General features: G+C 39.9%; 1 protein-coding gene across 8 annotated transcripts in view; it reads right to left on the bottom strand.

Annotated features, from left to right (window-relative positions):
• Positions 1 to 15415, bottom strand: part of LOC122556571 (solute carrier family 22 member 5-like) — a 121655-nt gene that overhangs the window by 5902 nt on the left and 100338 nt on the right. For all 8 annotated transcript variants that reach the window (XR_006313571.1, XM_043703385.1, XM_043703386.1 and 5 more), the window contains 3 exons: positions 10852 to 10952; positions 8060 to 8274; positions 4660 to 4842 (listed from right to left, as the gene is read on the bottom strand). Coding sequence is in view for 7 of the 8 variants with exons in the window: in XM_043703385.1 (XP_043559320.1) it covers positions 4660 to 4842; positions 8060 to 8274; positions 10852 to 10952 (499 nt within the window). In the remaining variant the exon portion in view is untranslated. The remainder of the gene's footprint in view (positions 1 to 4659; positions 4843 to 8059; positions 8275 to 10851; positions 10953 to 15415) is intronic.

Raw genomic sequence — 15415 nt, 5'->3', positions numbered from 1 at the left:
ATCACCCTCTGCTTGAAAAAGTTTTCCCTTAAGTCCCTTTTAAAACTTTCCCCTCTCACTTTAAACAGATGCCCTCTAGTTTTGGACTCCCCTACTCTAGAAAAAAGGCTTTGGTAATTCACCCTATCCATGCCCTCATGATCTTATAAACCTCCATAAGGACACTACTCAATTTCCGATGCTCCAGGTAAACAGCCCCAGCCTATTCAGCCTCTCCCTATAGCTCAAACCCTCCAAACCTAGCAACATCCTTGTATATCTTTCCTGCACTCTTTCAAGTTTAACAACATCTTTCCCACAGCAAGCAGACCAGAATTGAATGCAATATTCAAAACGTGGCCTTACCAATGTCCTGTACAGCTATAACATGATATCCCAACTCCTATTCTCAATGCACTGACCAATAAGGGCAAATGTACCAAACACCTCCTCCACTACACTGTCTTGTGAATCCACCTTCAAGGAACTGTGAACCTGCACCCCAAGGTGCCAAAGACTTTCGTTTGGCAACACTCCCACCTCCAGGACCCTACCATTAAGTATATGAGGCCTGTCCTGATTTGCCATAACAAAATGCAACACCTCATATTTATCTAAATTAAACTCCATCAGCCACTCCTCGGCCCATCGGCCCATCTGATCAAGGTCCTATCGCACCCTGAGATAACTTTCTTCACCGCCCACTATACCACCAATTTTGGTGTCATCTGCGAATTTACTAATCATACCTCCTGACAGGCCTTGACAGATTAGAAACTGTTTTAAGGGTAATTATAAGATCAAATCATATCCTATCATTTTATTATGCAGTCCAGCTGGACACTAATATGTTGTTTTCAGATAGTTTATATGTTTGGTATGGAATGTTCAGCTTGCAGTGAATGCAGTCATTGACTTGTTTATTGTTTTCTTTGAGGGCATGAATGCGGAATCTGCCACTTTTGACTGTAGATTGTAACAAAATGCTAACTGACAACAAAATACTGTTTACAAAGTTTCATCACAAAATTTGTCACAGTATGTTGGGTCCCTGCCTTAGAATGCAGCCCCGAATTCTGTTCCTTAACTATTGGACAAACATCTTTTACAGGGCACCAATTTATAATATACAACATGCTGTATATCATTTTCTGCACACTGTAGACCAATTCAACTCTTCTATGTGTCAAATCTCAAATAGGATGATGCTGTGACCCAGCAATCCACATGGGTTGAGAGAGTGTCAGGAAATTGGAGGGGCATCAGATTGTGAAGTCATCCCTTCATTCAACATAAATGTGTTTCCACTGTAAATACTTTCGATATGAACGTTGCATCTAACATACAGTAGTAACATACAGTAAGATCATGATGTATCAAGTTTGGATCAGCCACATCTCCAGATGTGGCAAAATTGTCAGCAGTTCATCGCAGACCAGGAAATACACGAGAAGGATGTCTTATCATAAGCCAAAGTGCTGGACTCCTCACTTTGGATAATAGAACTTTGCAGGTTTTAACATGCGGTGGTATTAAGCCACACTTGAGTGCAAATCAGCAGTGCTGGCTGCAAAATGGTCTCACCCACATCCTGAACAAGTTTGCAGCAAATGACATTTTTAACACAGATGAAATTGAACCTTTTACTGTGCTTTGCCAGATCGCTCTTTAATATTTAAAGATGAAATGTCAAATGGTAGAATGTGAGACAACAAAGATGACATTGTTATGGTGTGTGCCAGTATGGATGGCACTGAATAATTGCTGCTTTTTGTGATAAGTAACTCCAAGAAGCCACATTGTTTTGTGAATATCAAAACACTATGCAGGATGAGGCTAACAAAAACACCTCAGTGTCCTTCAGCATTTCAGAGGTGTGGATCAGGAAAGTGGACTACATCAACAGAATAATAGAAAGATTATCACATTGACGACTCTGAAGAATCCAGTGAATACCTGCCTGCTCACCTGCCTGTTTCCTTAACTGAAGCCACAAAAACCATAGAGATGCAATGAGATCACATAAAAATATGGAATACGTTTTACTGCATTGAAGATGTGGCAAAATGTTCAAAGACATCATGCTGAGCAGAAAATAATTACTGGATTTTGCCAGAGCTAACTCCCAATACTTTTTAATGACTTTTACTGTACAAGATCAGGCCAATGCAAGGTATTAACAAATTGAAAAATGAAGAAACCAAAAGAGAAAATGCTGGAAAATCTCAGCAGGTCTGGCAGCATCTGTAAGGAGAGAAAAGAGTTGACGTTTCAAGTCTAACTGACCCTTGGTGAAGACATTTTTTCAGAAATTTACTATGTCAATGTGTTTTGATATTTTTCCCATAGATTGCATTTATAGGAAAATATGATTACATAGGGACATCATCAGCTATCTCGAAGTTCTACTTAATGTAAATTTCTGGGTAATCCGTCTTATGAATTTACTGTAAATAGATGAGGAATTGCAAATCTTTTAATCATAATCTTTCAAAAATATCTTGATTCAGGTAATAGCCCCTGAATTTAAAAAAATCAATACTACTCCCTTATTTTGTTTAATTTCATTGAAAGATAAGTGAGAGAAGACATGTTATTATAGACCGAGTAGTCTAACGTCCTGTAGAGAAGTTATTGAATCTGCATTAGAGACAGGTGCCAACCTTTTTAACGGTTTCACTAAAGTAATTAAATATCTATTTGCTTAATTCCCCTTTACGATAGGCATTGCCACAGTCAAAATCAAATTAGCAAAAATGCTTGTTGTAAGGGCAGCAAAATAATAAAATCTAAACAAAACAAGAGGTAACATATTAAGTCAGAATATTATTCCATGAATCGACTATGAGTGTCAGTCTCTCTGGTGTCCACTCTTTGGGGAAATACTCAAATGTGAAGGTGGACAATGAGTGCTTCCTTCCCAGGAATGCCTGGATCAAAAAAAAATGTTGATTAATTTCTGCCTCAACCTGGTGTTATTGGTCACTTTGTCCTGACTCAATTGCAGAGTGAATTTAAACTGCAGTTCAGCCAAATTGAAGTGGCAGCCCCTTCAGTTAGTGGAACCAGGGTTGCAACTTCTCAGTCCCTATATAAGTATGAACTGAGGATTCCAGCAGATTTCAAAAAGTCTGGGAATCTTTGAATAGGCTGAAAAACCAATTGGAAGGGAATTCTGTATGAAACACTCTGTTAGACTTCACCACATTGAACTATTTGTATAAAGTTATAGGCTAAAGTTATCAAATTGTCCTGTATAAACTTAATAATAGAATACTCTACTTATAGTATTGGAATGTTGTTAAGAAGTCTTTAAGTTGGGATTTCTTTCACTATCAAATACAGAAGTGTATCTTTAGGGAAGTTCAAACACAAGAGCAAACTGGGTTTTTAGTTAGAATACATTTTCATTCAGTTTCCAGTGAGTCTGGAATAGCAGTAAACAGAAGTCAAAACAGTGGTACTGTCAAGAACTAGGTTGTTCACCCTCTTTGTGCACACATTTTTTCTCTCACTCTCTGGGGTTGGGGAGGGAGGATGGTGAGCAAACTTCAAAAGCGGAAGGTTTGGTGTAACAGGAATTTCAGAGAAAAAAATATCGAGCAATGCATTAACAATTTGAAATAAATGAGTAATTAATGAAAATAACCACTAATAAATATCAAGTGGCAGAACTAACTCATACTTTTTATTTACCTTTCAAGTTAAGAAGCCAAACTAGAGCTGGATTAAGCCCCAAAGTATTAATTGCAAGGGAAAAGGGTGGGGACTGGGGTGAGCTAAGGAATTACTTTAATCTAAAGTTCAGAGTGGTGCTGGAAAAGCACAATAGGTCAGGCAGCCCTTCCTCCTGATAAAGGGCTTTTGCCCAAAACGTCGATTTTCCTGCTCCTCGGATGCTGCCTGACCTGCTGTGCTTTTCCAGCACCACTTTAATCTTGACTCTGATCTCCAGCATCTGCAGTACTCACTTTTGCTTAATCTAAAGCTCATCTTGTGTTCACCTTTGTCGGTGTACACTGTGAGTTTGCTTTGGCAAAATTCATTCAAAAATAAGGGTTGGAAACGGGAAGCATTTCAGTCTGGGTTTTTTGCTCCACTCCCAGACTGCATTGCAGATAAATTTTTGGAGATGGTTAAGTCTGCCTCTGGGTCACACTCAAAGTTCAATCACTCTCCTCTTTTTCCTTTTCTACTCGTGCACGCACTTGTTCCTTTTCCCACTTTCTGTATTTCTATCCCTTTTAGTCACACTGTCTCTCCCTCTGTCACTCACTCATGAACCTTGTCCACACCCCCCTCCCAGTGCACCTATCATCATCCCACCTACCTTCCCCCCCAATTTATCTCTCAACCCCCTCTCCATCCCAAAACATCAATTCTTCTGCTTCTTGGATGCTGCCTGACCTATGCTTTTCCAGCGCCACGCGTTTTGACTACAGTTCAGTCATGACCAATATATAATCACAGATCACCACAGCTGAAGAAATTTATGACTATATGAAAATTTGGAAAGGATAGAAGGTCCATTCTAATGGGATTTGAAGTTGATATGTGAAAGAGTGTCCGAACCGATGGTACAAAAAGATGCCTAGGTTTTATGAATGGCCTGAGGGTATCAGAATAGTGCCAAAAATCCTTACATTAGGCCTACATATAGAGGAAAAACTGTTATCTTACCAAGGTAAAAAAAGTAAGGTGAGATGATACTGCCCAGCCTGGAGGCCATCAAGCATACTCCAACACTTGTGTTTCTTATCACAGTTGCATAGAGTTCAGCAGTATAGGTATAAATTATGGCAAAAGCACATGTGTTTGCTAATTTTCCAATCATCACCAGCATTGTAGCAAGTATTGAAATACCTAGAAAAAAAACAATAAGCAACAGGAAGCTGAGTGAAATTTGCATTGGTTTACACATCCCTATCTGTATTGTGCTTTGCACACAAGACACTTCGGCTGATTTTCCCATTACAGTATGTGGTTCTGGTATGCCACTTCATCAGCTTGGAATACACATTGGGAATTCATTTTGAGGACCCCCGTTAAGTAAAGTAATGAATGAAAAGTCATGCGCCCACAATTTCCTGATGTATCTTGTTAACACAAGTTTGGGTGAGTGGAACTAACTGACTTGTTCGTTTAAGGAGCCAGCTCAGATTCAATGGACATTCTTCTGTCATGCAACTACCCTAAGATTCTAGCAACAAGTGCTATAACATTGGTAGTATAATTAATTAACAATGTGGAAAAGAGACACATTGAATAAAGGTACTTCACCCATTTTTACCAGGTCCAATAAAATTGATAATCACAATAACAGGCATTTATGTAGCACCTTGTAATGAGAAAGCCTCAATCTGATTCACAGAGACATTTAAACAAATACACACTGAACTGACGTGGAGAAATTAGAAAAATATTTCTATGGACAGGCAGCAGGATTTAGGGAACAAAATACAGGCAAACAAACAATGCAGAATATTCTGGAGAAACTCAGTAGGCCTGGCAGCATCTGTGGAGAGAGAAACGGTGTTAAAGTTTTGAGACTGGTATGACTCTTCTTCAGAATGTTGGCCTCTGGGACAGGGAGTGAGAATGGGATACAGAGAGGAAGTGGTGAGGCTATAGAGAGAACTTTAACTTTGAGGCATTGGGAACTTTTGTCAATATAAGTCAGCCAGGGCAAGGGTAATTGACCTGAATGGTGTGATAAACGAAATAGGCAGAAGAAAAATGAACTAAAGAACATAGAGGGTATATTTTGGGAAGCTGGTCAGGACAAAAATTGAAGTATTTAACAATGCCAGTGACAAGAAATGATGGCTTTGCTTGTAGAAGAGTTGAAGTAGGGCCATAGATGGTCATTCACATGGAATAAAAACTGGTCTTTGCAATGAGAAGGCTGCAAATGTGACAGACACCACCTCCAGGTGACAGAAAGAAATAAACAAAAGCAGAAATTTATTGAAAAACTCAGCAGGTCTGGTAGCATCTATCGAGATAAATCAGAGTCAATGTTTCGGGTCCAATGACTCTTCTTCAAAGGTCTGAAACATGAACTCTACTTTCTCTCCACAGATAATGCCAGACTTGCTGAGTTTTCCCAGCAATTTCTGTTTTGTCTCTGATTTCCACAGTTCTTTGGTAATCTTAGTTCAGACAAAAGGAATGCACTTCCACAAAAAGGGTCCCAATGCTATTCTAAAGGAATAAAAAGTAGCAGTCAGCCTCAAAGATGGTGCTAACAGACTATCTGTGTGGTCCAGGACTTTAAAGCCTGGATTATAACCTGTATTGCATGTGAGTGTTGAAGTCAGATTATGATGCTCCAAAGGGTAGCTGTCTGAGCAGTGGCACTATACCAGTGACCATCCATGGATAACCTGGAGATTGGATGAGGGGGTGGTGATGGGGAGCAGCAGATAAGATCAGTAAAGATGCAATACATGGGCAGATATTTCCTGTGGCCTTTTGTGGTGAGCTGGTGTTGCAAGCGTGATGGCGATTTGGCATCATGGATGATCATTATTTAGAAATACACGTTAAGAACCTCAGCTCTAGATCAAATAAGAAATCAAAGGCATGAACAGTATGGTTCAGCCAGAGACTGAAGGAGGCTAAGAAGGAGGAGGGAATCAGTATTGAGCACTTGGTGAGGCTGGAAAATGATTACTTTGACCTTCCTCATCTTTACCGAGAGGAAATGATGACTTGTCCAAGATTGATTGCTCAACAAGCAATATGATAACATAAACACCAGTGACAAGTTTGAGGATGGGTTGCATAGATATGAAAGCTGACCCCAATTTTGTGGATGATGTCAACCGTGAGCTAATGAGGAGGAGGAGAGTCTGGATGAAACCTTGGGTTGTTCTGAGGTGATGCTGTGAGGTGCAAAGTGAATGATATAAATTCTCAGGTTATGATCAGATTAGACAAGAGCTCAACAGTGCATGAGAGACACTGAAAGCTCATGGATTGTTTGGCTTATGGCTACGTGGAGGCTGGGGAAGGTAAGGAAGAATAATACACCACTGTTATACTCTCAGTGAATGTTGAATGTGACTTTGCTTACAGCAGTTTTGGTCATGGAGCAGATATTAGGTTGTCACAAACATGAATTTGCAGCAAAAATAATTCTAAATCCTAAAGGAGAAATACATTTAATGAAGGCAAGATTAGATGGTAATTTGCAAGGGTAGAGAGCCTACTGGAGATACTTTAGAAAATGGAAACAAGAACTATGATTTTTATAAGGAGTGGTATCGAGAAAGAAGGAATTGAAGCCTAAGAAGCAAAGCTGTGCGTTCAGGATAAACATATGGTTTTCCTCAAATAAAGACAAGGCTTCTTGCCAATAGACTTCTTCCTATACCATTAGACATCTTATGGGCATGTCTATCCTTAAGTGTCAGCCCTGTGAAACTCAATGGATATCAGAGCACATTGTGTTCATGGCACTGTTCTCCCAAGATAACAGATGCCTGATCTGTTTACTGATGTAAACCAATAGCATAAGTTACACCAAGGGCATTGTGAATGCATCATTAAATTCATTAAATAAATGCACAAAATTTACTGCTTCATGTGGATCCTCTGTAGCTGTGTGACATGCAGTTAATGGTCAGATCATGAAAGCAGTATGCACTAGACAGTTCAATGCAAGAACAGCAATTTAGATGTTGATGTTGTTGAATCCCAATTTCCATTTTGAATAGGCTTAATGTTTGAATACTGTGGCTGCCAAATGGTTGGAGAAGATGCACATAGTTAAAGGGGGTAGATCATTGCCAAACATTTTCAGACACTATCATGATTTTTCTACTAGGTAGAAGAGCTGAAACTTTGGCCAGGAGCTCATCTTAACAACATGGCTAAGGGCATTGAAGTTCTGATGGGTGAGAAAGAGTAGAGGAGTTCTTAATCAGTTTGTGAACTAGTGCGCCACAGAGTTCTGAAGAAGTATCGGACTTGAAATGTTAACTCTGTCTCATACAGATGCAGTCAGTCCTGTTGAGTTTCTCTGGCATTTTCTGCTTTTATTCAGGACAATTCCAGATGCAACGTAAACATTTACTTGAAGGTATGAGCTGGACAAAGAAGAGGACAATTCCACCAAAAAAAAGTGAGCCCGAGAGGCTCAACTTGCGAGTAAACTTCTGGAGGACAAACCAAGCTGCCAGGTTGGCCGGAATTTCGATGGCACCAGAGATGAAACAATTCAAATAGTCATCACCATGGAGATTGGGTGTGTTCAAAGACAGACCATAGTATCCAATTGCTAAAATGAACCTGCAACAGAATTACAAATGTTTCTTGTAACACTGTTCTTTAAAAATATACTGTCCAGTTTTGTTTAGCTGGATTTTCTCTTTCATTCACATCAGTGTCACCCAACTGACCTGTCTTGTGTTGCTACTGTGACATTGTTTTTGCTACAACCACTGACAGTAGTAGAACATTTATTACATTAACACAATTAAGTAAATGCAATTTAATGCATAATTACCTCAAATTCTCCACTGCCATCATGACACAATGGGCAGTTCCTCTGCCTCACCAGGAAGAAAAAGATAGACAAACATCTTCATAAATATGATATATTTTACATGTTGAATGCCAGTTCCATTTTTGAGGATTACAGGCAAAAAGGAGAAATTGAGAACAATAGTAAAAGCAAATGAGGAAAACCTGGACAACTGAACTCCAACAGTGTCTGAGATCTCTGTGCTTCAGGGTTACATCTACAGAAAATGTACTCATTCATTCAATGTGTTCAGACTCAGGAATTCCCTCCTAAAGGAGTTGGGATGGGTTTCACAGGGGTTGGGGATTGGGTAGTCAGATACAGTGGGGGCAAGATGCTGGCAGTTGGGGGGAGCAAATCAGGTTCCGTGGTTGAGTTGGGATGGGTAGGAGTCGGGTCTCAGGTAGGTGAAAGGGTGTTCTCAGGTCCCAGGGCATGGATATTGATATCCAGATCTTGTGCTGGGTCTCAAACATGGGAGTTGACCCCTTGGTGGGGTATCAGGTTCCAGGAATAGGGTATGTCAGGGCTGAGGTGGGGGACGGGGGGGGGTATTGTGCTATCAGCTCCTAGAGTGGGGTATGTTGGGTCAAGGGAGTGGTGTCGAGTCTCCTGTGGGGGTCTCAGTTCCTGGGGTAGGGTGTCATAGTTGTATTTAATTTTACTGGAGACATTTGAACAATTCCAGGTACAGAGGAATTACCCAGAGGAAAGTTAAATTTCCTGCAAAATTAATTCAGAATCTGCTGTAATGGGATTCAGCTGAGTCCCTTTTATTTCACGGGCACAATGACTGTCTGGCCAATGGAAAATCTGCCTCAATATTTATTTGTCTGTGAAAACTGAATTTCACAGGTTTTATATCTGTAGCTAAATTGAGGGGACACTGTGATCTGAACTTGACATGACTAAAAGTGTAGCAAACTGAATTTGAGGAAAGAACATGGAATCCACATTGTTTTCTAGCAGTAAAGTTAGAAACAATTCAAACAAGGAATCACAGAACCACAGAAAGAGGCCATTTGGTCCATTTTGCATGTATTGGAATTAGTCTAATACAGGCCCTATAGTACAATATTGATTTTCGAGGTGTAGTGTGAGAAGAACATAAACCAGAACATTTCAATTTCTGATTTCCTTCGTTTTTTTTACACTTCATTGTTCATTGTGTAACCTAGAATGAATTAATCATTGTTAAATATTAAAATAAGTGTAAGGATTCCTAAGATTTTCAACTGAACACAACAGAAGAGGCTTACATGGATTCAGGTTGAATGAATTAATGATGCATGTGCTAATAGTTTGTGATACTGTGGACATTATGAGGTGAAATCTATCCAGTTCAAGGATGTCAATTCAGATTTGTTCAGCTGACTATTTTTTCTGGTTTAATATCATAATCGCTATTAGTCCCTCATGTCTGATAAATCTTGCCACACATTGAAAATGTTGAAGTGAGATGATTTCAATGTTGAGTTGGGTCTCGACGGAATTCTAATCTAATTCTGACACAGATCTTGCTATTGTCCAAGTATCTCAGAAATCTATAAGATTCCGTGCATTGAGTTTATATCAGCAGAATCTTATACAGGCCTGAGCAATGTAGACTATGGTAAGATTTGTTGCAGAATCGGATTAGGAGTCGGATGAGACCTATATCAACAGTGGAAGGCACTTGTTACATTTTTATATATTCGCTGGTGGCAGGCCAGTTTCTCACTAGGTAATGTAAGTTGTCAATTAAGGAGGAACTATAGTTTGTTAATACCTGATTAACAGTACAACTCATCTCACTAACATTCAACATTTTAGCTTACCAAACTGAAAACTGAACAAGCTAGATATTGAAAATCCTTGACATGGAAGGATTTTGCAGGGCAGCTCTGGACTAACTGAGTACACAACTGCCTGTTAAAGATGGCACCTGGGCCAGGCATGTTGATCAATTCTGGGATATCCTGGCAGTAGCAAGTTGTTCCAAAAATGATGCATGGTAAGATGAGATTACAATCGGGCATGAAGGCACCATAGCAGGGGTTAGGTAATTAATGAGGTGTGTTTGGTGAGATATGACAAGAGCATTCTCTAGGCCTCACAGTGAAAAGTCCTCCAAACCCTCAATGCAACTGACATTAAGCAAAAGAAATGTAAGATTCAATCCTAAATATCTTTTGTTCAGGAAGAAAATAGAGAGGTGGTTTAGTTTTCTATAGCCCTTTTGTGTTGATACATCATTGAATCCTTAAGATATCTATGAATGACCCTCATGATATCCTGAAGGCAATGGACAAGAAACATATATTTGATAAACATATTTGCTTTCTCTTAGATCTAATACTTACCACACTATAAGGTTTGTAATGGTGATGCTTCGAATGTTATGGGTTTTTATCAAGTGAGTAATTGAAAAAGACTTTATATTTTTATCCTTTATATCTTCAAGCTAGGAAAAAGAAACAGAAGTTTCAATATGATTAGAAAATATCAACATTATCTATTGTTATTAGTTTGTTTTGAGTGTGGCTGATCCAGACGTCGGTTGGCTGGATGGATGGCTTGTGATGTTGACAGTGTGGGTTCAATTCCCGCACCGACTGAGGTTACCATAAAGGATTCACCTTCTCAACCTCTCCCCTTACCTGAGGCCTACTGACTCTCAGGTTAAATAACCATCAGTTGATTCTCTCTAATGAGACAGCTGTCCTATAGCTTGGTAAGACTATGACATTTTTCCTTTTACCTCAGAGTTGAAAAAGTTCCAATTCATTTGATGAATGTTTCCTGATTCTGCATTTTAATTCAAAATAGAGCACAGAATGACTCCAAATATTGTGCATCAGAATCAATGCTTAGAATTCAGTAACTCATTGAAAATGGTGCAGTACAAACTCTCTCCATGGTGATTTTTTTCTTTCCCTTCCACCATCACATATTGCAATGACTCAACATCACCTGGAGGTGAAAAAACTGGATCTCAGCACAGACATAATAAAACCCCGATTTTAATGATGTGTTGCTGCAGCACAGTTCATGATACTGGTTCAATTTTCAGAGACTATTATTCACATCATATCATTTTCAGTGTGTGCTTGGGCGAGTAAAGATTTTTCTGGGTAATAGAAATTGTAATGATAGTATGGTCTCACTTCAGATTGTTTCAATACAGGCAGAAGAGATACAAGCAGGAAGTAGAAAACATCTTTACTGGCTTGAGAAAATTCTGAACATTTGAGCTCTATTTGCATTTGTTTCCTGTTGTTGTGGTGGAATTCTTTCTCAGATACTTATCTCTAACAGTATAATTCACAAGAGTGTAATATGATCAGTAACACAATGACATTCGCAAGTGACACGTATTTTTAGATCCTAAATGTTATAAGGGGAGGGGACATTTTGTAAATGACTGTGGCAAGAAAAGTCTTGAAACTATTGATTTGTAGTAACTGCAATTTTGCAGTGTTGTATTTGCCATTTGGACTAACTCTAGGCTTAGGAAGAAAATCTTCACAATATCATTTGCTTATCAATATGATTGCAATTATAGAATTAATCATGTATCTAAATGTGCTTCTTCTAAAAAAATGAAGTAGCTACTTTAACATATCATTGGTTAAAGAGCAATCAAAATTAGAATTGTCTTAGGTTCAGTTTCCCACTCTGTGGGTAGTTTAGCTGAGATGGAATTATAGTGGGAATGAGAAATAATTTCTGTATCTCTGGGAGAAATTATTTGGAATAGCGATTTTGTGAAATTGATGAAAAATAAATCCTTAGAATTCAAGCAATGAACTACAATTATTGAATGAATTGGTGAGTATAAATATCTGCTAAAACAACATTGTCTGATGTATGAGAGTTATGTGTGATGAAGCAAAAGGAAAGCCCCTAACAACTGTGCAGGGCACAGCCTATTCCTGGAAATCATGTGAATTTTAGAAGGCCAGGCTTTTGGATGTTTGCCCAATTATTTTCCCAGTAGCAGTCTCCACCCCGTATGCAGTGCACAGCACAACACAAGGCATTACTCAGCATTGTTAATCATTTACAAAAAAAGAAAACTTACAACTTTCTTGTAACAATTAGAAATGCTCTCTCTGGATGTACTTTTGGAGATTGCCTCTCATAACTTCCTATTTGCCCAGTTAAACAGTCTTTCCCAATCTCCAGTATTTTTATAACTAATAAACAAACGTTTTGAAAGAAAATGTATAGAACACACAGGACTAAAAATTTAACTGATCTAGAGAATAACGCATGATTAACCTATGTTCATTCAAGGTCATGCAGGCAGCCTGGTAATTGTAATGATAGCTATGTGTAGTTTAATGCTAATCACATTGCTGGGTGGCTGCATTTCTCAGCAGTAGGCATAACTAGAGCCAGTTAAAGCTAGCCTGCACTGCAATGCACTGAAGATGGGGTGGAAGTCACTGTGGAAAGGTTTATGAGATGAGAGTGGAAATCGTGCAATGGGCTAGAAGATTCAGGTGAAACCTGCAATGAGGTAGAGTACAGAAAGAAGTCATTGGATTGTACACATGGCAATAACCGTTCATTGCCAGGCCTTGGCAGAAAGCTTATTGTCACTGATAAAGATGATTGAACAATCCAGTTCCAATTTGGCACAGGTCTTTGGATAGAGATTCGAGACCATTCTTTCCAAAGTGCAAGTATTAGGTACCTCCATGAGAGCATTATGGACCATCATGGCTCCATTCTCAGTTTCCGTAGTAGCACAAAAAAAATTACTCAACACAGTGGGAAACACAGACTGTCAGGCCCCCTCAACCTTTAATCGACTATCCTCCCAACCACCCAACTACACCCTCAACTCCACATTATCTTCCTTGGCCCCCAACTATTCCACCTGGCTGTTTTACTGCATCTAACCACACTAGCCCCTGATGACCTTACCACTCCCCACTGCTCTCCTCCCAAGGAAACCTGACTCGCTCCTTATCTGATGACCCCACCCTATCTGAAGGCTATCTCTCCAGCCACAAGATTGCCCCCTTGATCCAATTAATCACACCCAGCCCCTGTCAATGTATCCACCTCATCCCAGCACCTGTCATTTCATCCACCTGGGATGTTTATTTACATCAGCCAGCATACCCATTTATCAACATACGAATGTAAAATTAGGTGCAGGAATAGGCCACTCAGTTTCTATAGCCTGCTCTGCCATTCAATAAAATCATGGCTGGTCTAACTCACCCATACTACTCATTTACCTCTACATTTACCCAACCTGCTCATTCACTCAACCATTAAATAACATTTAAGAATACCTTTAAAAAGGGAGCATGTCCATCAACTCTCCCCAACATCCCAACCTTCCCCAACTCCCCAATCCTCCCAAACTCTAACCTTCTGTGCCAAAGTGCCTCAATGAGTGGTGTGCTCCACATTTCCAGAAGAGCCAGGCTGAGAAAACATGTCAAGAGATTGAACCGTCAGTGGACTGCTTGATCTGAGCAGCAGTCCAATGATGATTAGACTCTTGACGGATTCAGAATACATGTTCAGAAGTTGATGGCCTTCAAATTGTTTGTCCTGTTGAGCAGGTGACTTGCTTCTGTCAGAGGCTCTGATGAAAGGAGGAATAGCCATCTCTACGGGTTATCCCTTGTCCCCTAGGATCTGCTCACAGACTTGGGGGTGGAAGTGAAAACCTGTGGCTGCCTGGCTTGAAAAGGATAAATGAATCAAGGCAGATAGGACAGCCTACGCGGAGGAAACTCTCACATAATCACTGATCAGTTGATCATTGAGAGAGCTGAAATGGTGAAAAATATCACTGGCTTAGCTTAGTGTTCACGTGAGCAGAGTCCATCATGAACCTGAGGAGCTCCAGCAATTACAGTGAAGCCGGTACTCTAATGGGGTTAACATCAGAAATATGTATAATGATAATGTGTATTGATGTAACAGGCAATGTTGGAGTCACATGATTAAGTAGAAAGAACCAGAAGGGAGCTGGAGCTCTAACCTACTACTGACAGAGTTTGTGTACTGATTGAACTGTAACTTTACAATTCTTCCACAAAATTCCATGGACTCTAGCAGCATTAGTTTTAGAGTCATAAAGTCATAGAGATGTACAGCATGGAAACAGACCCTTCAGTCCAACCCGTCCATGCCGATCAGACATCCCAACCCAATCTAGTCCCACCTGCCAGCACCCAGCCCATATCCCTCCAAATCCTTCCTATTCATATACCCATCCAAATGCCTCTTAAATGTTGAAATTGTACCAGCCTCCACCACATCCTCTGGCAGCTCATTCCCTCTGTGTGAAAAAGTTGCCACATAGGTCTCTTTTATATCTTTACCCTCTCACCCTAAACCTATGCCCTCTAGTTCTGGGCTCCCTCACCCCAGTGAAGAGACTTTGTCTATTTATCCTATCCATGCCCCTCATGATTTTATAAACCTCTATAAGGTCACCCCCCAGCCTCTGACGCTCCAGAGTAAACAGCCCCAGCCTGTTCAGCCTCTCCCGATAGCTCAAATCCTCTAACCTTGGCAACATCCTTGTAAATCTTTTCTGAACCCTTTCAAGTTTCACAACATCTTTCCGATAGGAAGGAGACCAGAATTGCATGCAATGTTCCAACAGTGGCCTAACCAATGTCCTTTACAGCCGCAACATGACCTCCCAACTCCTGTACTCAATACTCTGACCAATAAAGGAAAGCATACCAAACACCTTCTTCACTATCCTATCTACATGCGACTCCAGTTTCAAGGAGCTATGAACCTGTACTCCAAGGTCTCTTTGTTCAGCAACACTCCCTAGGACCTTACTTTTAAGTGTATAAGTCCTGCTAAGATTTGCTTTCCCAAAATACAGCACCTCGCATTTATCTGAATTAAACTCCATCTGCCACTTCTCAGCCCATT

Source organism: Chiloscyllium plagiosum, chromosome 14 (assembly GCF_004010195.1).
Source record: "Chiloscyllium plagiosum isolate BGI_BamShark_2017 chromosome 14, ASM401019v2, whole genome shotgun sequence".
Classification (NCBI taxonomy): Eukaryota; Metazoa; Chordata; class Chondrichthyes; order Orectolobiformes; family Hemiscylliidae; genus Chiloscyllium; species Chiloscyllium plagiosum.
The sequence above is the reverse complement of the archived record's forward strand: the minus strand, read 5'-3'. Positions and strand labels throughout refer to the sequence as shown.